This window comes from Dicentrarchus labrax, unplaced genomic scaffold (assembly GCF_905237075.1).
Source record: "Dicentrarchus labrax unplaced genomic scaffold, dlabrax2021, whole genome shotgun sequence".
Lineage (NCBI taxonomy): Eukaryota > Metazoa > Chordata > Actinopteri > Moronidae > Dicentrarchus > Dicentrarchus labrax.
The window spans coordinates 18,051,116-18,074,161 of NW_026136720.1; the positions used below are offsets into that span (position 1 = coordinate 18,051,116).

Below are 23,046 nucleotides of genomic sequence, written 5' to 3' on the forward strand. Positions count from 1 at the left end.
CGCACACCACATAACCATAACATTCTTGGTTTGATTACAGCTGTTGCATCTTTGTTGCGTGTTGTACCTCTCTCCCCCTCTGTTTCCAGTCTGGCTCTATACTTTCCATTCCAATACAGGTGAAAATGCAAAAAACAAAAAGGATTCCCTTGAAGTTTGACAGTGAAATACCAAGAAATCTTGCACACAGTACTAATATTCTGTGTACAAAAATTCATAAATCTTTCTATTAACCAGTTTATCTGATGAAGTGAATAAAGTGAGAACAACTTAGTGATCATGCAGGATTTCTTGGTTCTTTCAAAGTCAGTTTTTGATGGTGATTCCCTTAAGCTTAAAATCCTACCTGGTTCAGAACCTGCAAAATGACTAAGAATTGTAAAAAATGTCAACTGAGTTATGAGTATACACTACTGGGGGCACTCTTGTCTTTTATGGGTTTAGACTATGAACCGCAATACTCATGGCTCCAATCTGCCTTGGTGACCTTTGTTGCAACTCTCCTGCGCTTGTTTCCTGTCATCTTTCCACCATCGCAATCTGATAAAGGCATAAAATATCCCAAATTATCATGAAAAAACAAGGACTGTATTTTTTCCACAGCAGCTTTTTGTGTATGACGTTGTTGTGATTTTCTATCTTGCTTTTAATACCAAAACAATAGCACATGGTGTTTATCTAACTCAAACAACCCCTGTTGGGGGGCTGAATGAAGAACTGCCAAATGATTGTTTAGAAATTGCCTTATTTCTCATACTGATGTTATCGACAAAACATTTCTATCGCAGTGTTTACATTGTGCAGCAGATAAATGCTGCTTTTACCGATTGTTGTGACCAAATGCAAACATGGCTGCCTTTCTTAATGCCTCAATGAACGAATTATGTCTGAATTTGAAGGGATTTTTTGCACACGGCTGATCAGTCATGATGTAACAATGTGAGTATTTTCTTGGATAAGTAGAAACATTTGTCTTATCTACTACAACCTAAAGACAAACTATGGTGGAAGAAGCTATTATGAACAAGCAGGGCTACTACCATAATCACCCACAACACAGGCAGAGAACAAAGACTGTGAATCATCCACGCAATCTTTTTAGATTGATTTGGTTTGCTTTGATTTTAACTTTGATCAGGAACAAATGGGTCTGCCGCCTCCACTCACAGTCTCTCTGTTTCTCAGGTTCTCAGTGACTTTCTTTCTCCTTATCACACACTCGCACAGAGTGCATTCACACACCAGACGAACACTGCACGCACACACAGACACACACACACACGCACACACATACGCACACACACACAAACACACACACACACACACACACACACAAACAAGGCGGAAAGTCCACAGACACTTTGACATTTCCAAAGAGGCCTGATGTTAATCTATTTAGTTTTTCAAAGCGAAGTTTTCAAGGGATAAAAGCCTTGACACAAACTATGGAAATCCCTTTTAAAAAAGCTCAGACTAATATTTCAGATAACAAACAACATGCTTGTCTCACAACATAATGCAGTTTAGAGATTCATATTAACGCTTTCTTATAGTATAAATATGTGAGTTTGACAAATCTAAAGTTTTAACAAAGCAGAGAGATAGAAGTGCTTTGTAATCTACACAAAGAAAAATTGATTTGACACTTTCTCTCAGTGTTCAATCTTTTTTTTCTACTACTAGCTTGTGCTGAATCATAAAGTAGTAAGGCTGGTATTGATTTCTGTGTCTGTGTTTTATTTTAATGCGGTGCTGGTAATCAGAACAAAACCAATAAGAGCAAATCAAACTGAGACATTAATCCCTACGCATATTAAATGAACAGACCGTGCATAATTGCAGGGTGACAGATTCACAGACAAGTGTGTCTAACCAGGCGCCGTCTGGAATATGACTAACAGAAAAGAAAAGGGGGGAGGAGGTATAGCACATGGCTTAGGTTCATAGTGTACTTTACAGGTGCTGTATGATGACTATGTCTCTCTGTTATAGCATGATTTTCTGTTACACAGCTTCCTTATTCTGTCCCACACTGCACTCTGAAACTAATAACTCTAATAACTCTCTATGTTTATTTCTGAATGTCTGGCTGCCTCTTCCTCTTTGGAAGTCTGTGCCTCTCTTGGTTGCAGAATTTATCATAATGACATCAAATATCATCCTCCAGTGTATGACTAAAGATGCAATTTAAATCATTTCTAAATGGCAATAACCTGTAGGTATATAAAATGCTTCTCCTTAAAAGCTCCTGTAGCGGAAACCTGCAGTGAAGACATATCCTCTTCTTCTCTTTGTACCTGCACGTCTCTCCTCATTTCCACATCCATACAGAAACAAAAGATCCACCTTATTTGTACTAATGTCTGCAAGCAACCTCGACACAAAATGGTTGCCCTGGAAGCTGAAGCTCACAAAGCCAGAACAAAATCAGTGCCTTCTCCGCTTGAATCCAGCCCGTCAAATGGCCAGCAGAGGAACTCACCTGTGCAGGAATAGTCATCGATCCTGATGTAGCCCGTATGGCAGATGCACATGAAGGAGCCAGGGGTGTTAACGCACATGGTGTTCTCCCTGCAGTAGTGCTTCCCTTCAGCACACTCATCAATATCTGAAGAGGAGGGAGAAAGAACGAGAGAGGGGGAGAACAAAGCTGGGTTAGATGTGGATTGCTATCACATTTCTATCACTTGAATCGGTAAATGCAAATATTTAGAACCCTTTTCAGATGATTTCTTTAATAATCCTTCGTATTTAAGAGTCAGTATATGTTTAATTATTTTATAGATATTAATAGACCTTTGCATGCAAAGAAAATGTAAAATATTTGTTGGTAGATTACAGACACCCTCTTGTGGTGCAGATCAAACAACATTTTTTAATCAGTAGTCTGCGTTCATACCTCAAGCCCCACACCTCAAGTTCAGGCCTCGTGATTGATTCTGATTTGTTTTTTATTTTTCAAACCTCTTTAGCTGAGTGACATTCAACAGCTTCATCAGCTTTCCCCCAAGAAACAAAGTGTACATGTTCTCATTATAAATTCATTATTTAAAGTTTGAACTGTTTGAAGCAGATTTTTAATGACATTGTTTACAAATTTTTTATCCATGGAGGGGAGAACGTTTTCTAAACTGTCTAGCAAAATCTTTGAAAAGTACATCCCATGATATATTGAATAATTCTTCCTAGTTCCACAGAGAGAGGTGAGGAGAGTCAGGGATTGCTGTGGAAGAAAAGTTTAGAAATTAGATTTTTTCAATCATTTTTACCTCATCAGAAATGAAAAAAAGAAAGGAAATGCTGAATTTAATTGTACAGAAAAGATGATTTGTTTACAATATTCTGATGCTTAGTCACAAACATTGAACTTATTTATCATATTTGTTAATGAACGTATTTGTGTGTTGCATCAGCTCGTCTGCTGATTATACAAATAAATTAGCTGGCTGAGCTGGCTTGTTGTCTTGTCTTGTCCTATAAAGTTGGTGTTGATATTAAAGAGCTTCCTGAATTCATCAAAGTTGAAGCAGGCCATAATTGACTTTGGCTTTCATTAATTTTTAATTAGGGATAAGATGTCATTAACATGTAGCCGATTTCCGATCCAGCTTTTGTCTGACTGATTATCACAGCAAGTCCTCCAAACTAAATTTAAAAAATGCTGTTTGTCTATGCAGTGCAGAATGATACATAGAGAAACTGCCAGGACGACAGGTTAGATTTAGGCAAAAAACGACTTGGTTTGGTTTAGGTAAAGTTCATGATTTGGGTAAAAATAAGTACTTAGTTAAAGTTATGGGAGCTTTGTTCTCACGTATAATCATTACTAATGAACACATAGTTAAGATTAGGGAACAATTGTGATCAGGCAGTCTCCCGCAGCCACTACAGGGCTTAGTAAAGTAAATATTATGTCATTTTGAGGCACTTCCTAAAGCAACTGATGCTCTCATTCTAGAGAAAGAAGTATTTTTGCAGCTCTGTTGTAGTCACATCCCAAGTATTATACTGTGGCCTATTTTGGGTGACTCCCCCATCCCGGGAACCACCTTGTGGAGTTCGGCCTAGTTGGTTCTCGCTACAGAAGATTCCTAAAGGCTTGTACACAGCCAGCGGGAAAGGGCTATTTGTCTTCATCAGAGAGAGACAGAGGTCGAAATGCAGAGGATCCTTGAGAGGTGGGCGCTGAAGCACTTAAGGTTGCACTACTCGATTTTCAATCTATTCAAAGCAAAGCTCTGCACATAGTGGCTTAGCTGCTTTTCTCCAGACTACTACTGGTCATTAAGTTCATCGGTGTGACTGAGCATACTTTAAATTTCATATGCTGTAAAAAGATAACATTGGAGAGTGAGAATAATGCCATTAGAGACGTTAATTGAAAACGCTCTACTCATAAACAGAGGTATTTTCTATTATTCTGGCTGATTAAACCTCTTACTTGACTTACACACGGTCATAAAACTTAAAGTGTGTAACATTTAGGAGGATCTACTGGTACAAATTACATATAATATGGTATGTTTTTATTAGTGTATAACGACCTGAAAATAAGAATCATATAATTTCCGTTAGCTTCGAATGAGTCCTTTTTATCGACAGGGAGCGGGTGCTCTTTCACAGTGTCCTGTTGAACCGTCATGTTTTTACAGTAGCCTAGAATGGACAAAGCTTCTCTCTGCCCTTTTGCGTTTTTTTGTGGCTACATTAGTTTCTACTACACTCTTGGAAGGCTGAGCTGTATTCAAATGGTTGCAATCTGCAACTTCACCACTAGATGCCACTAAATCCTACACACTGGTCCTTGTGTACAAATAACAAGAACAAAGGTGTATGTCCTGACAAAGAGGTCTAATCTGGCAAAATAAGTGAAAACATCTGTGCAGGTATTCCATGGTTGTCTAAGCCCTTTAATTGTGCTCTTGAATGTGAAATGTATATTGAATTTCTAAAGTGCCCATATACAGTATTTGTCATATTAAAACCCCTATACACCCAGTGTAAACACACACAGGTGTTATTTGTTTGATTAGGCCTCAGGTCAGTACAGGCAAGCATAGACCATGCAAGTCAGACAATATGCATCTTTATGCCTGTTGTTTGGAAGGCCGAGTTTGCATTCACTATGAATTACGCGGTTCCATCTTGGAACTTGTAATTTCCCTACATGGGATCAAAAAATCTTATCTTTATCATTAGAATTGGTAAGCAACATTGAGTGACCTCCAATAATGTCCAGCCAAGCTCCACCCAACTTCAGCCTGAGCCCAGGTCTAATCAGCCCGAACACCTGAAGAGTAATCTCTATGAAGTGATATCTGCATATGAATGCAGAAGCTGTAGGCAAGGGACACGATTTTGGTATTGGAAGTTCTGATTTGTACTCTGGTTGTAGTCTGAGTAGTACTGACCAATCACGTTTGAGCTGCCTTTGGTTGCATCCAGGTAAACAGTCCATGTAGACAGCAAAAGAGGCTTTTCACATTGATCAAAGAAATATGTTGATTTAAGAGTTATTTATGTAAGCTGACTTGCAACAACCTGTACAGCTGCTTTCATGCTGCTTCATGAATGTAAGTGGACTGCACTTTCTAGTCTTTTGACCACTCAAAGCACATTACTCTACATGTCACATTTACCAATTCACACACATTTATGCACTGATGGCAGAGGCTGCCATGCAAGGTGCCAACTGCTCATCAGAAACTAACCAACCTATTCACACACACACCAGTGGCACAGCAGCACTAGGAACAATTTGGGGTTTAGTATCTTGCAGAGGGACGAGCCGACCACCAACCTTCTGATTAGCAGACAACCTCCTGAGCTACAGCTGAATGTAGCTAGATAGCTGTATGTAGGAAGATGACTTCCCCATTCTTAATCCTTAAGCTTTGATTAGTCAAAAGCAATAGGCTTAAAACCAAACCTATATGAATCGCTGAACAAATCTGTGATGTGGGTGGCAACTCAGAGGTCTGAAACAGACTAACACTAATGTTGCTCTGTTACCGCTGGATGTTAGTGGGCAACTGTTTGCTCACATGTTAGCATAACAACTTGACAGAGCAACGCTGAATCGGGACTGTGCTTCTATGACCCTAGTAATTAAAACTTGGTTAGTGTAGCTTTAAGAATATGATTTATTAGATTGTCCTTTGTATTTCATTCTCACTCTCATGATACCATATTTAGATCCATATTAGCTGTTGCCTAAGCAACAGCTATTCCTAGGTTCTAAAACTGCATGCCAAACCATCACACAGAAGATGCACAACACTGCCAGGGTAAACAAAATAATCTTGATAATGTGATGCAACCAAATGCAATTCGATGCAAAAACAAGTTGAACCGAACAAACCCAGCTATGTAAAATGCTCCAGGGCCTTGTTCCTGTTGATAATACAGGTCAAATGTAGGCACTTTTTGAGAGACGAGCTCCATAGTCCTTGACATTTCCAATTTATTATTCATTCACTGTATTCAGTGTCTGTTAGAGCACAGGAGGACATTCACCCCTGGATATGTTTTGTGCCAGGTGCTTTTGCGAAGAGTACTTGAAATTGAATTTCAATACATTTGCATTGGCATTCACCCGGCTTGCATGTCCTTGGGTAGAGCGCCGCCCACTAACTCGGAAACTAAGAGCTCAGCACCTGCTTATAACTGTGGCATTCACATTTCCGTGGTCTTCTTCCTTTCACAGTTTCATCAATACTTGCTGCCTCCAGCTATTCAAAAGCTTCACGGATAAATGAAGCCGACAGACAATCGCCGATCACCTATGAAAGTACATGTGTCCTTCACTAAATGAATGGAGGCTAATTAAACCCTGTGACTGTCTTTGAGAGAGAGAGAACCAGGAATGTAGAGAAGGTGGGGAGAAAATGGGAAGTACAGGGAAGGGCAGATACCAGGGCAGGTAAGGAGAAGAAGTGAATTAAAGACAAAGACAGATTCACGACAAGCTATACTGTAGAGCTAGACAGAAAAGGGGAGATGAGACAGCTGGGGAGACAGTGAATGACTGAGTGAGGGGAGAGAGATACAGACGGAGGACAGAAGGAGGTGGAGAGAAAAGGGCAGGCAAAGTAATGGATTAAACATAGAAAGATGAAGCATAAGAAAGAGCCAGTGTGAAGTAAAAGTGTTGAAAAGTGTGCAGTGTGTGTAAGTGAGTGAACAATTGAGATAGCAGAAGAAAAAGATTTAGATGGCATAGGAGCAGAAGCAGAAAGAAAGCAGCAAAAGGTATTAACTGTCATCGAAGAGACAGAAAGTAAGAGAACAAATTCACTCCGTCCGCAATCGCAATGTTAACCTTGAGCAGAGGTCTTAGGTGACTGCTTTCCCGCTTTCTGATTGGCCATCCGTGGTGCAGCTTTGATTTAAAGCCTATTAACTGTAAGACACCATCCATCCTGCCCCTGGTGACAGCAGTTACGTTTGCTAAAACAATATGTTAGGAGGTGAGATGATGAGGGGCACGGCGCGAACGCGTGGGGGAGAGCGACCATCTCCATCACCATTAACGCACTCCATTTTCTTGATTGGCCTGTCACATGGACACACGTGATGTGCCAAGCAAAGGAGGCTGGCCAAGAGTCAGCAACAGCTTTTATCGCTGAATGGAGTGCTCGGGGTCAATCTTTTTCCACACCACGATGGATGGCAAGGAAACGGCTCTCGTCTTTTTTTATCCACCTTTGTGCATTCCTGCATAACAACTGAATCAATCATAGTCATACCTCAGGAAGGTGGGTAACTTAGCGTTATTGGGACAAAAAACGTCCTTGTTATGGATAAAGAGGGAGGTCTTTTAGTTCTCGCTGTCAGACAAAAATTACAGCAAGCAAGCAACTTTAGTATTTCGAGAGCTGTATGAAATCAGGACTCTTTCTCTCATTTTAGATCCATTTAAAATCAAACTGGCAAGTACTAAAAATCCAACAACAGATTTATATCATGTCACAAGCACAATAAAACATGCTTGCGAGCAAATTATATTATTTCACACACACAGATATTAACTGCCACTCACCCAATGTAACTCCATGCACACAAATTCAACGACCGAAAGTTGTACAGGCAGCTGCGAGCAAGAAGCAACATAAAGAGAAGCAAAGAATTGCACCTGCATGTATACAACTAATCAGCAAGCACACAAAGCGGCAACCATGCGCAAGAGACTTTCTGCTTGGCGAATGGTGGAGGGCATTCACGCTCTCACAGGCATTAGTCTGCTCTTAAAGTTCATTGCTCACGCAAATCAGATCGAATTGTAGAACTATTCCACCTTCCAAGTCCACAAGCCCAAGACCATTGCATGCCAGTCGTGTGGGGGCTATGACAATCTCCCATGTCTACATATGGATATAGCTATAGCAAACCCTATTATGTTTTCTGTAACCTAATACAAGGCTGACACATAGCATCACTTATGTCAATGGTCAAAAGTGTGCTCTGTTCCCCGTGTAGTCTAACACTGATGTCATAGTGTACTGACAAACTTTGGAGTACACTTCTACATCACTCTAGGAAGATGAGAAGGAGGTCAACAATAACAAGCTTTACAGCAAGTGCTGAGCAAAGAGCACTGAAGGAGGATAAGAAAAGATAAGAGGGTGACACATACCACATGTGCTGCTGAACTGGAAAACTTCAGGAGAGCTGTAGTTATTTTGTTTGCTAAAAAACTGGTTAATTACATCCAGTCACACAATCACATTAGGTGGGGAATCTTGGTGGCCTTGTGATTAAGACCCGTAACATGTAATTGCAATATCTTTGGGTTGATTCCAGCAAGGGACTTTTGTTGCATACCATAACCCACTTTATCTCCCTATTCTTCTGTCTGTATTGGACAATGTACATAATAAAAAGCAAAAATTAAAAAAATTAAATAAAAAATACATATATCTTAAAACAAGACTAAGTGTCTAACAATGCCAATTCTAACATGCTGAGGTTGAATGAAGGTATAATGTCTACCATGTTCAACGTTTTAGTTTAGATTTTCGCATGCACAAGATTTGCTAATTGGCACTAAACCGAAAGAAGGCTGAGGCTGGTCGGGAAAGTCATTAGTTTTGGAAGTTGTGAGTCAAAAACAAAGTATTGGTACAACATTCCATGGCAATCCATTGAATGCTTGTTAAAATATGGGCAGTAAACTTCAGGAACATGTAACCACGGCAGCAGGGACAAGGACAGGGAGGCCGGCTGCTGATGCTTTTGTGAATGCGCACAGCTTTTTACCGCTGCAGTCAGACTTAATGATGGTTCAACTTCTTCAATATGCCACCGCGGTGCGCCGTGTGACCATGGCAACCACAGAAACCACAGAGAGTAGACTAATACAGGAGCTGATTTTACAGGTATCTGAGTTTTGAACTGTCCACCCTTTCAGCAGCAGAGAACAGACGGATCAATGAAGAGAAATAACAAGCTAAATGAAATCAAAGTCTGATTTTGCCTGGAAGAATAAACCTTTAAAAGTATAAACTAATGCTGTTGACTCTAATGTAGGCCACAACTGTGTATAGTATATCTATGCATTCAAATACACAGTGACACTATACAGGCTGTTACCAAGTGTTGGTATATCGTTGGAGGTCATAACTGTGCTGACATTTTTAATATCCCCACTATTGCTCATCCAAGTCATCCCACTACTAAACAGGGAATAATGGCTTATCCCTTTCCACTTGCATAGCATGTAGTTTCTAATAGGGAGTGTCCTCACTATCTGTGTTTCATACTGCAGTGCATGAAGGTCTGGGAGTAGGGAGATAACACTGGTATTGCCTTTGGATGTCCCACAAAGACACCCCCATCTTTGCCATTCCACCAGCGGCCGCTCTCTCTTTATCTCTCTTTCTTTCTGTCTTTTCATCATCTATCCATCCCTTCCCTAACCAGCTCACATACTCTAGCAGATGGTTTTCAAAAAGTGGCAGAGGGACAAGGCTTGCCAAAACATTGTCTGATATTCCTCAGTAGCCAGTTCCCTCATGGCCAGATTTATAACAGTCAGAGGAAAGAGCAGAGAGACAAAGAGCTGTCCCTGCTGGCCAAACAATGTCCCACTCAGCAAATAATCTTCACTGTTGGCCTTGGTTCCTCATGGGTGGAGAAAGGTGTCAGAGGATGTTACAGGATGGGTCTTTTGGTTTCGGGGGAGTCTTAATGGATCAAATACTGGGTTACAGTTGGTGGTCGGGATGTTTGGAAAAGAATGCTTTTGGTACAGAAGGATTTAAATCAATGTAAAAGCCACCATGTGTTGAATGTGTGATTATCAAGTCAAAATAAATGTATATGTTGAAAAATTAAACAGTCTTGGTGAAAATTGGATCTGCATATTTATTGCTTTGAGCTTATTCATATTTTGATACTACAACTGCGGTGAGCCAAAGTTGGAAAATTTCAAATTATACACATAGAGGCTTTAATGGCTTTAAAGGAATAGTTCAACATTTTGAGAGACACACTTATCTGCTTCTTGTTGAGAGTTAGACGAGAAGATCAATTCCATTCTCAGGTCTGCACAGTAAGTGCAAATAAGTGGAAGTCAGGAAGTTGAGGACACATCAGTGAGCTTTAGAGGTGTGGTAGCTGCATTTTGTTACTTTCTGACAGAGCCAGGCTAGCTGTTTCCTCCTATTTCCATTCATTATGCTAAGCTAAGATAATTGGCTGCTGGCAGTGGCTTCATATTATGGACAATACTAGTACTGAACTTCTTATCTAACTCTCGGCAAGAAAGTGAATAACCTTCTTTCCCAAAATGTTGAACTAAACCTTTAATATTCAATTTCAAACATTTGAAACAGTGCACACATTGCAGTTTAGTTATTTTCAAAAATCAAAGGTTTTAATTATGGTTGCAACCCATTAGTTAATCCACTGATTATTTTTCAAATGAGTTGATTATTCAGTTAGCCCTCAAAGTATTTCTAAAAGTTAGCAGAGCCAAAAGTGATGCCTTCAAATTGCTTGATTTGTTCATAATCCAGATCTAGACTTTGCTTACGTTGTATATGCTAAGGACCAGTGATGGGAATAACGGCGTTATAAATAGCAGCGTTACTAATGGCGTTACTTTTTTTCAGTAACGAGTAATGTAATTGATTACTCTTCCCATCTTAATAACGCCGTACCATTACTGCCAAAAAATGCGGCGCGTTACTATAACTTAAGCTGTTTTTTTATCAGACCAACTAGATCTCTGAGCCGAGAGGCAAAGACTTTTTTTTACTGTTCTTCCTTGGTTAGTGGGCAGTGCACGAGACAAGTGCATAAATGCTGACGATTGGCTGAGGTTGAGTAAAATTTCATGGTAAGCCAATCAGAGGTAGAGTTGGGCGGGTGTTCGAAAGCACGCATAGTCGGACACACAACGAACAACACAAGCAAGTCAGTCAGCGAGAGACAGGTATGGCAAGTTGTGTTGCATCTTATTACATTTGCACTAAAAAGAGTGTATATATTGTTTGAATACATTTTTGGTACATTGCTTAAGGAGCATAATTTAATTTAGATTCATTTGTTGGCTGGCTGCAGCCTCTCGAAGTGAGATTGTCAATGGCCAGAGAAAGAGATTTATTTTTATGGAGATGTGTTTTTTTATTTCTTATGTATTACCTATTTATATTTGGATTCCTTAGTTTGGCTATACATTGTACTTTTCAGTTAGATTGAAAGCACCTCATATTGTTACACTGTTTACTTTTTCGAGGAAGAAAATACTTGAAGTACAGTATATCTACCAATTGTCTGAATTTTTTTTTGTTTAATTTGCACTACAAAGAGTGTATATATTTGTTATTTATTTTTGGTATAGTGCCTAACAAGCATAATTTAATTTTTCCCAGTTGTGGCCTGTTGAGGGGCAATAAATATCAAAAGTTCCAAAACATCTATTGTGTTATTTGTATCGATCCACTATATGAACATAATATCTACATACATGGCATTTGATTGGAGGCTAGTCTCACTTTGTCCCACAGCAAGATTAAAATAGTTTAGACTTGTGTACATTGTTTCTCTTAATAATGTATTGTATTAAGTGTCCATCTCATTATAATATTCAGATTTATCATAAACAATTGAACATGCACATGTATTTTGAGTTCGTTTAAAGAGGGGTGGAGGTGGGGTCACATTTGAGCATTTAAAAATTTACTTGAAAGTAACGCAGTAGTTACTTCCTGAAGTAACTAGTTACTTTTATCATTTGTAACTGAGTAACTAATTTAGTTACTTTTGGAAGAAGTAACTGTAACTAATTACTTTTTAAAAGTAACTTGCCCAACACTGCTAAGGACTGAGTATTTAGGACTGTTAGCACATTGTGATGCTCCACATGTCTGGGAGAGGCGAAATGACTCGAAACCTTCTCCACTTTCTTTTAGAATAAAATAGCTTTAAATGACAAAGGAGAGTTGTGTTTCTCAATCACTTTGCTCTTTTATCGTGGAAGTCTTTAGAGACAATTATTATTCAAATCTGCTTTAAGGGTAATCACAATGAGAAAAACAAAATGGGTTCCTTTGAAATGTAACACAGCTCATAGTTAATTTTCTGAGGCATTGCCTGAACATGAACTACAGATATACTTAATATCTGTACAGATATACTTAATATAAAGGCCCAGTATGTAGGATTTAGTAACACTGAAGTTGTGGATTGCAACTCCCTCGCCTCATCTTCCCCTTCCAAGCATGAAGGAGAAACTACCTGGCTGTGAAATGCTCAAAAAACATGACTCTAGTGCCAGTCCAGAAGGGACCAAACGTTTGTAAAAGGCTCATTCTAGAGTAACAAAAATATAACAATTCTTATTTTCAGTTGATTATAAACTAATAAAACATTATTTATATTATATTTCATTTCTGCCTATAGAACCTCGTAAATGTTACACACTGGACCTTTAAGAGAAAACTCTTTTTGGTATGTTTTCACCTTACCAAATTGCACAATCACTTCTAAGTAAACAGGCTCAAAACAAAACAAATATGCAAAACGTCACCGCAATTTGGGCAGGAGCAGCAGCCAATTAAGATGACTGAGTGGAAAGAAATACCATTAGCAACAAGAGTGAAAACCTGCATTCTGAGAGTACAGTCACTGTCTAAATACCAGACACTCACAATGTGATCAATCACTGTAAACACTTAGAAGCCTGCTACCTGACTTAGAACAATGCACATCAAATAAGGAAAATGTGGAAGTGTGTTTGTGTGTGTCTGCTAGTAGAATTGCAAGAAGGTGAGTGAATGTATGTTATTGTTTTGTGTTTTATGCACACAATCTCTGCATATTCCTCATGACAACCTGACTGAATTCCCACATAAAAGTTTGGTCAAAACTAAAAGTAAATCATGGACCGTTCTATACAAACATCTACCAGCGCTTAAATGACTGCATGAAGTCTATGTGTGTATGTCTGTGTGTGTGTGTGTGTCTATACATCACTTGTACATGCACTTAACACACTTCGATTTAGCATAACTTAAATGAAGCCCGGCACATCTAATAGACAAAATTGCCTTGTTTATGTGCGCCAGCGTGAATGGGGTTTTGCTCTCCATCGCGGCTCTCATTAATCTGGGAAGGATTTTCTACCACGTGTAAATCGATGGAGCATCATCATCCATCACTTGTCAATCAGTGACCAAGTGGAGCCTGTAGGCTGGAGGTGTAAACAATGAGTAACATGGAGCAGAAACAACTACCAGTTCTTGCACTGTACTGTCATTTTTATTCTATTGTTTAATCTTTAGTCTTATTCTATTTTAGCTTAATTATACTTAAAGACTTAAATCTCTTTACATTTCATGTAAAGCACGTTGAACTGCCTTGTTGTTTAAAGGTGATAGAGAAACAAACTTGTCTTGCCATGATGACAAGATCACATTTAGTTAAATAGCTAGGTCAATTCAGGTGTTGTTTTTTTGCTATTGTTGCATTTTATTGTATTTAGCTGCGTCATTATACATCAGCATGGCAGGGTGTAAACTCAAAACCGAGTCACAAAATAACCACAAACCACTGAACTAACTGTGATGGTAGCGAAGACGAGTGATAGTTAACTGAGGGCAGCGTGACTCCGGACAGTGGCTGTTCTGATGCTCTCTGTGCCAGTCTCTACTGTCAGTGAATGCAGCACAAAGACTTTTGAAACAGATAGTGATACATCCTCCTCTACTGCCGTGATCTGTGATTGACTCTTTGGCTGGCAGCACTATCAGCAGCCCGGCAGGAGAGAGGCTCCATGGTGTGCTGAGATTTTATAACTGAACTAAGGACGTAAACTTTTACTTTCTCTGACTGTGTGAAGATCTGATGTTTTCACATCACAGATGACGAAGGAAGGCATTAAAACACAAGGTAGGGTAAGATTCACATAGCTGCGTTTCCACCGCTGATATAGGAAATTAGTGTAGCACTGAAGTAAAAAAAAAGGAAAAGGAATCTTAGTATTGAATAGCCAAATCAGATTTAACCAACAAAATATTGAGTCAGGTACAGCCCTAAAAGGTTATGTTAATGTTGTGTCTGCTGCCTCCAAGTGGCCCAAAAAATCTATTATTGCAGGTTTAAGTGCGAGTACCTTAAAACTGTACATAACTGAATTTTTTAACACAAAACCCACGACACCTTAATCATGAAATAAAGCGTAAACAGCAGAATCATCCAGGAGTCATGGATGTGATTTAAAATGAAGAAAACTCTGCCTGAGTATAAAGCAGTCAAAGAATTTAGTGTGATCCCATCTGGAAAAGCAGTTGACAGGAGATTTCTCCCATGTGGCTTTTGAAGGATATTGGTTGAGCAGCGCTCAGATACTGTTGTTTACAGTGGAGGGGACCATCTGGATGATGGTAGGATTGTCTGTTTTGGGTGACATTTCAGTGGGGTCACAGAGGTGAAGTGTGTTTCAACACACACAGCCAGTCCAAATGTGTATGTTTTGTGTGCCTGTGTGTATATGAGTGTGAATTATCTGTCTGTGTGGGGGTCAGAGCCCTAGCAGGTGGGGAGCCCAGAGGCTCGGGGCTCATCCTGCCAGTGATTGGGTTTTGGAGCAGGCCGTGCTCTTCAGTCAGTGCCAATTAGCCTGCTGCCACCTTGTGACATTCAAAAGACAGCAGTGGCAATCGAATCGGTCTGTGTTCTCACACGATATGCTTACACATGCACCCACACCAATACACACACACATACAGAGTCATGGCTTATAGGCAATAAAACCTCACTTTGTGTGCAAACAGGCCAGGCTAGACTTTTACTTTACTTACTACATTATCAGTTCTACATTATCTAAGAAATTTCTCATTTCCACTCTGAGACTCTCACCATACCAATACATACATCATCGTAACTGTTTTATGTTTTTGTCTTATTAAATGTTTATTGGTCCATAATGTCTATCTTATGTCTTCAATCAATAAAAAAAAAGAAACAACAGTGTCGTCATAATAATAAAATAATGTCTGTCAAGGCTGTTTGTTGGTTGTGTAGTCTGCAGTCTTCCCTTGGTTGCTTTCTGAACTTCTTATATACCTGCTTCACATGTTTTTGAGTATGTTTTTTTCTAGTATTTACTTGTACAGCTTTATTATGTTTTCCTTTGACTGTTCAGTCTCATCCAAAACCAACAATGAATTGATCCTACAAACAGTGCTTGTGAAGGACTCATATAATCTTATTCCTCGGCGCCATAGAGGTCCATTGTTGTCCTAAACCTATTAAAAAAACTTCAGTGAGCAACACCGATGCACTGACTGACATGTTCCTTCATTATGGTGAATGTAGTTTATATTAAGTCAATCAAACACACATAATCTTGGAGCTGTATATACTTACTAGAGAACCAAATGCTTAATAATCTGCATCTTAAAATGAGTCCCCAACAGTAGAGTAATATTTGCTTAAAACTTGGGCGCCCCACTGTTTTAGGAGATTACTGAGCCTTTTATGAAATGGAAAGTAAACTAAATATTTGTGACCTGTTTTTAAAAATGTACATTTTCAATATGAACTAATGGGCTTAATGATACACACAGGCCAGGAAGTCAGGAAGTAATGAAAGATGGATTCATGCATGTTGTAAAGGCAGATATCTCACAGACATCTCAAAACTTGAACAAATCAAACCAAAGCTTTGACGTTTATATACTGTAGTTATCTAACCTCCAATCCAACAATTCATAATTCAAGTAATGTGCACTGTCCCTGATAAATTAAGCGAGTAAAGTGAGTCAGTAAAATAACACTTTCTAGCATACGCTTAACGTCAATATAAAATCCTATTGTATATTATGTCTCTTTCGAACTCTTCTATTTTACAAAATATCATTTTATATTTCACATTTCCCATACAGAAGGTACAAAAAACATTCTTTCTTGAACAATTTTGACAGACAATTTATAAACTAGGGCATTTCAAAACCAGACAACAATGGGAGATGTCTCTCTGCCTGCAGTCTTCTACAATGCTGAGATGAATAATGGTATTATCTCAACACGTTGAACTATACTGATTGTTCAATTTAGAGACAATCACACAGTCTGTCACTTCTCCACTGCTCGCCCCTCTGTCTAATTCTGCCCTAAACACATGCATGCATGTAGCAAAATAGGCCTTCAGCCTGACTGCAGCATGAGGATAGGATGGAGCAAAAAAACTGGACTCTTTTCTGTTGGAGAACTCAGCACTCAAACACACACATACACAGACATGCACCTGCGTGCACACACACACGAACACACACACACACACACACACACACACACACACACACACACACACACACACACACACACACACACACACACACACACACACACACACAGAGACTTACACAAAGGCAGGGCTAGTATCCCCCTGAGTTTTCCCTACTGCTGCTTCTATGAAAAATTTACACAGAAGTGATCTCATCGGCTATTTTGAGCCCATCTCTGACCTAGGAATGTTTTAAAGAGCTAGTATCTGTCTCTGCTTTTTGTGATGTTTGTCTTTACATTTGACAAGACCCCAAAAGTGCTGTGTGTCTACATAAAAAGCTGCGTTTGTGAGAATCTTTATATCATTCTGTTTTATGATCTGCCTGCAGTTTTGGATACAGAAAATTGCCTCTAAGTTGGACTTCTCATCTCGCAGGGATGACTCTATTGAAACTCATCTAGAATTGAAAGCAGGCAATTTCACTCATCTTTCTGTACATCTCTCTTCTGCTCCTTCACCACAAAATAGTGTACCTATTCTATGAATACAAACATTCTCTCATTCATCTGCAGGATCCTCAATGTTTTGGCAAGACAGTTTGTTTTTTTTCCACACAAGAGACACACACAAAATCATATAGTAAGTGAGTTACTGAGACACAGAAAAAATCAATTGCTTTTGAGAGAACCCAATCAGCAAACCGAGTCAATTTCAGGTTTCTCTATGCAGTCTCTGATGCAAACACTCATCACAAACACTGCCATCCAATTTCATAGTAAGACTAAGGCTGCTCTTGAGATGAATAGTGCGGATCTGAAGTGTTGATGTTGAAGGCACTAGTCTGTCTGCTTGTACTTTGTTTCACACTGATAATGGGATAGGTTGCTTTCTCCTCATTTCTACAACAATTACAATAATATTGTCTTGGTGTTTTCGGCACATTTTCAGGGCAAAACCATGTCAATGTGTGGGTGGAACAAATACCTAGCTTTCACTCAAGACCAATTATCAAGTCTCGAGTCAAATATTTGTCCTTGTGTTTTATCTTCCTTTTTGACACTTGAATTAGATGGATGTTCAAAACCATTAACTGGGGGTCAGACCGATTGAAAAGCATTTCAGATGTTTAAACATGAATTTACAGATCTTTTGCCACTTCATAAAGTTGTTATGATTAACATTTCAGCAAACATTTGCCTATTTACGCATTCAGCAGATATGAATTACATATTCACCTGATAAATGTAAGTATATTTACTCTGCTTCAAGCTCTGTTTGGGTATCAACTGACTTCTGAGGGAAATATCTGGTTCTTTAATTGCTAAATTCTCCACTTTGTTCACCAGTCAGTTGCTAGCTCTGTCTGTCAAGTAGTAGAGCCAAAACAAAGGGCTGAAAGATGCTAAAACACTCACAGGGCTGAAGGTAAGTGCGAGTGTGTCACTACAATCAACCCCTGTCACATTATACATTCACAATATACATATACAGTCATTTGAGCCATTGTTAATATAAAAATATTGATTTGTGCAGCTTTGTTTTAAACAAACAAATCCCATTTCAATAAAAATACATTCAAAATTGTAAAAGTAAAAGTAAGTGTTTAGTAGTAGAGCAAAATATACTTAAATGTTTAAGGATTGAGTGGCACTATGAGGCTGTGAACCTTGAAAAAAACGTGCAAGGCCCTATCTACAGACGTTTGTCTGTTCTGGGCTACTGTATAAACAATGGTGGATTCCATTGAAGGTGAACCACAGCGTCTGTAGATAAAAACGGCTCATTCTAAGGTAATAAAAACACAACAATCTCTATAGTCAGTCACCTATAAATATTATATTCCATTTCTGCCAATAGATCCTCTTTAATGTTACAAACTGGACCTTTAAGTAAGAATGTCACCTGATAGAGTGCAATATTATAAGATGTATTTTATGATTGTATTATGTTAGTGATGTATTAACAAATAAGCAGTTAGAGCTACTTTTAAATACTTTTAAACTACTGAGTAGTTTTACAGTGTATTGTATTTTTTTAACAGATGTTTTGTACGTAAAAGCTTAATCTGCCAAGTTTGTACCTCTGTCACTTGTAATTCCGTAAAAAAGTACATCATATCTAGAATGCAGTGGACTATATTATGTATAATGGTTAGTAAGTATAAAGAAACATAAAATTGAAATACTTGAAAATACTCTGAGTGCCTCAGAGTTGTACTTTAGCACAATGCTCGTGTAAATGTTAATTACTTTCCACCATTGTGTGAATGCTGTTTGCAAAGTCACCGTGACTTAACACTGTTAAGGTGAATGAGGCCAGACCAACAGCATCGCTTCCCTTTAATTTAAGACAGATAGCATCTTCAATTATGCAGATTCCCTAAGACCATCTAATTACCTGGACAACTGTTCATATCTGTAAATTAATGTGAGATCTGCAGAAGCTGTGAACTACTACTCTTTCATTTAGCACCCTGGTTACGGTAACAAAAAGCTCTGCGGCTCGATTGAGACTTTAGTATCATCTCGATGAAGGTGACAGGAAATATATTGCAGGGCGTGTGTGGACTGTAGATAAAAAAAAATAGGCCAAGGCAATGTACTCACAAACAGATGCTCTAAAACTGCACGCACACACAATGAAGGAGGAAGATCAAGAAGGCTATATATTGACACGGCAGCTGTCAAGGTCATGTGCAGAAATATATGAATAACTTTGATGCCGTGTTTGCTCATTAATACCAGAGATGGACAGTTATGACACGATGTGTACTACATATTTTACTGCAAGATAACATTAGAGATTTTAAAGTCATCATTTTTTTAACGATGCATCTGGTAAAATTCAGTCAAGATGTCAGTTGAGGAATTCAGATGAAGCCCCGTCAATAGTGTGTGAACTTTTTCATAGCCTCACCATCAACATGAAGTAACCTACTCAGTGAGGTATATAGCTTGTTTTTCAGTTATATATAGTGGGACATTCAAAAGGCAATCAAGTAAAACAGTGTATATTCTTAAAGGAGAGCAGTGCTGATAAATTCAATCTCATTGTGATTTACTTTAAAAATGCTAAATGGCTGGAGACATCTGAGCCTTAGTGAGCAATCAGTAATGAATGACCTCACTGATGATAGATGGCAAGACTTTAATTGCTCGCCCAGCAGAATGACACTAAATACATGCAAACATAAAGGCCTTCAGCATGTTTTTATATCACAAATTAATCAACTGACTCAGAAGACAAACATTAGTCTCTGAAAATGCATTCAGAAAAGCAGTTATTGCGTGCTGTGGACACAAATAATGAAGGGATTACAGTCTCCCATCACAAAAGGATTATGCGATAAAAGCATGAATTCAACAAAGTGTTTTTTTGTGGGTATTTAGAAAATGTCTACATTATTTTGCAATTCACGGCATATGTATTTGCATATTTTAACATTTTATTTATTTATTTAATGACAGAAATGGCCCAAATATTAAAACATGGTACAAGTGACAATATAGGTTGGAAGCCAACATTTATGAGGGACTTCTTTCAGGTGTCAGGTCAGCAAATAGTAATGTGACCTGTTCATTAAAAAAACAAAACCCGGAAACAAATTAATATAACTCAAATTTGCCAGACGCTGATCTAATGTTTTGTATTTATTGTGCTAAATGATATACCTCAGGCCCGAGGCAAGTCTGTGGAGGTTGTTTTTATATTGTTCCAAGATGAATAGAAAACCTTCTTATGAAAGGTGGAAAACAAGCTTTGACATCTCCTACTATGCTGACTGTGAGATGACCCTGGCGAGAATAAAAGAACAAAATAACTGGCATAAATTGTGTTATCCTTTAAGTAGCAAATGTGTTTTTCGTGATTATATGGGCATGTATAAAAGGAAGAAACATGTAAAGATATCACTCATAATGCTCATGTAATGCCGAATGAATGAACACCGAAGTTCAAGATCACTATATTCACTGACCATTGACCCACACCCTCTCACTTTCCTCCATGTAATTTCAATGTCAAACATGTTTTATTTTCACAAAATTGAATCAGTGAGGCAGTGAGACAGCTATGACAACTGTACATTCTTCATTATAAAAATAACGCTGAATTAAAACTACCAGGTCCTCCCAAAAAACAACGAGCGGGTTCCTCTCATGACCTCTTTGATGCCACACCAGCACACTGACAGATAAACTTCAGCTAAAAGTCAAGGTTTGTAATTCAGAGTCATGCTGTACCTTCACAGTAGGCATTATCGTCTCGCAGTGGGCGGAAGCCATCCTTACAAACACAGCAGTCTCCTGCCTCCAGGTTCACACAGTCGGAGTGCTCCACACAGCCGTGGCCCTCTGAGCAGAAGTCATGACCTGCAGCAGGCACGGAGAAGAAAGGTTGAGACCCAGAGGAGAGGAGAGGAGAGGAGTGATTGAGGCATACAGGGCCAGTGGAAAGGTTATGTCATAGTATCACAACATTTTTTCTGAGTATCCTTACGGTGGCTTCTTTCCAAAGCATATTAGATCAAAAATGACATCAACTGCTAAAATTTCCCTCTAACATCGCGGCTGTTGGAAATCGGGGCAAAAAGTACATCAACAAGCTTAAGCCCATTTTCTGTAAATCACAGAGGCTTTATATAATTCCTGTTTTTAGATTCATCTGCTGATTTGCTGATTGATTTGATTTACTTTAAAGGCAGCCATTAACTATTAGATTTTGCCAGCATGTAAGAAAAACCTGCAAATTGTGAAAAATAGCTTATAAAGTTATATGGCATAGCACACTACAGGTTAGCACATACCTCTGCAGACTTTGCAGCATCTGTCACTCAAGGCAATCTGCTCCGACTCGGCACAGTTGAGTTCGGGACAAGGCTCACTGGGGACCACTCGATGCATGGTCCTGTCCTGTGATGGGCAGAGACACAATCCTCATGAGCTACCTCTAGGGTCCACTCTGACCCCCTTCATTTGCTGGGGCCCTGGATGTAATTATGAAGGTAATTATTCATCTATTGTGTTTCCTCCACCCCCCTCCCTCCTCCCTGTGTGTTCATTACAAACCAATTACTCATTGGTCAATAGTAGTTTTCTCCCCCAAACTACTTCTGGAAGGGAAAAAAAAAATTTTCTTTCTCTCCTCCTGTTATCCTCAGTGATTTACATCATGATTCATGATGCATCTTTATTATACAAACAGTGAATCAATCTTCTGGATTATCCCTGCATGTGTTTTTAGTCAGAGTGTAAAACCTGATTACGGGGTTCCTCTTCCCAGTATGCCTTTGGCAGGTCTCTGTAGTGATTTCATCCGTGTCCCTCTGGCTGATGCTAATTTAGAGTCATTAACACTAGACACAGTTGGAAAAAGACAGACTTTATCTATTTTTACTGCACAAATATTTTACTTAAGGATAATCTACAGGACTTTAAATAAGGTGTCATGACTTCTGCTCGTACATAGGTTGAGCGTGCTCGCATTAAATAATGAAGCAAACTTCCCCTTCATGTCCCGAAACAACTTTTCAAACAAGCCGTACCATCTACTTCTTGCCACCCACCACCCAAAATTTGCACCCCGCCCCCCTGCAGCCAGCAGGCAGACAGAAGATCAGAGGCGTGACAAGCAGCTGTCAGGGGAAGCCTGCAGGAGTCTGCAGCAGTGGGGTGACTGACAGCACTCCCCGTCCCCATTTCTTTGATCTGCCTGGTACTGCCAGTGAGTTAACTGGGACTACAGATGGGCCAGGTGTGGGCAAGCAAGCCAGACAGCTGTCTGAAACTGCAGATTCTAATGGAGCTTTGCAGAATTCATGGAGGAGCTGGTTGATGTGATAGAGTTGGGTGATTAAAAACTTCAAGTCACTTTTCTGTGATTGATTGGGCCTGTCTGGCATAATGTCATCAAGTGAATTACTCCCAAAAGTGAGCGACCCTCCCATCTGGTGCACCAGGCAGACAAAAGCAAATACTGAATAATTGGGAAATTAATATGATTTGGGACCTCTGTGGTATCTGATGATTGGTACTGAAGAATGGAAATGGCATCCAAAGATTGACAGGTGCACTGCTCTGGCCTCCAAATGTAAACTTAATTAGAAGGATTTGGCCAATTTCTTTAGATCACAAAGAAAACGATGACAAGCCAGATCAGTGAAATACAGCTGAAGTGGACAATCTTGAATGCTGGCTCATTCAGGCTTGATTTATTCTCTCAGGTTGGGCCAAGATAGCTGTCGAATGAGTATTTAGTGAGCTGTCATGCACCGCTACATGGAAAGTAATTGAGTTGAAGTGCATGGTTACATG

General features: G+C 39.1%; 1 protein-coding gene across 2 annotated transcripts in view; it reads right to left on the reverse strand.

Annotated features, from left to right (window-relative positions):
- Positions 1-23,046, reverse strand: part of nell2a (neural EGFL like 2a) — a 79,311-nt gene that overhangs the window by 32,690 nt on the left and 23,575 nt on the right. For both annotated transcript variants that reach the window (XM_051382406.1, XM_051382405.1), the window contains exons 11-13: positions 21,540-21,645; positions 20,977-21,105; positions 2,483-2,608 (exon numbers count right to left, since the gene is read on the reverse strand). In XM_051382406.1, coding sequence (XP_051238366.1) covers positions 2,483-2,608; positions 20,977-21,105; positions 21,540-21,645 — 361 coding nt within the window. The remainder of the gene's footprint in view (positions 1-2,482; positions 2,609-20,976; positions 21,106-21,539; positions 21,646-23,046) is intronic.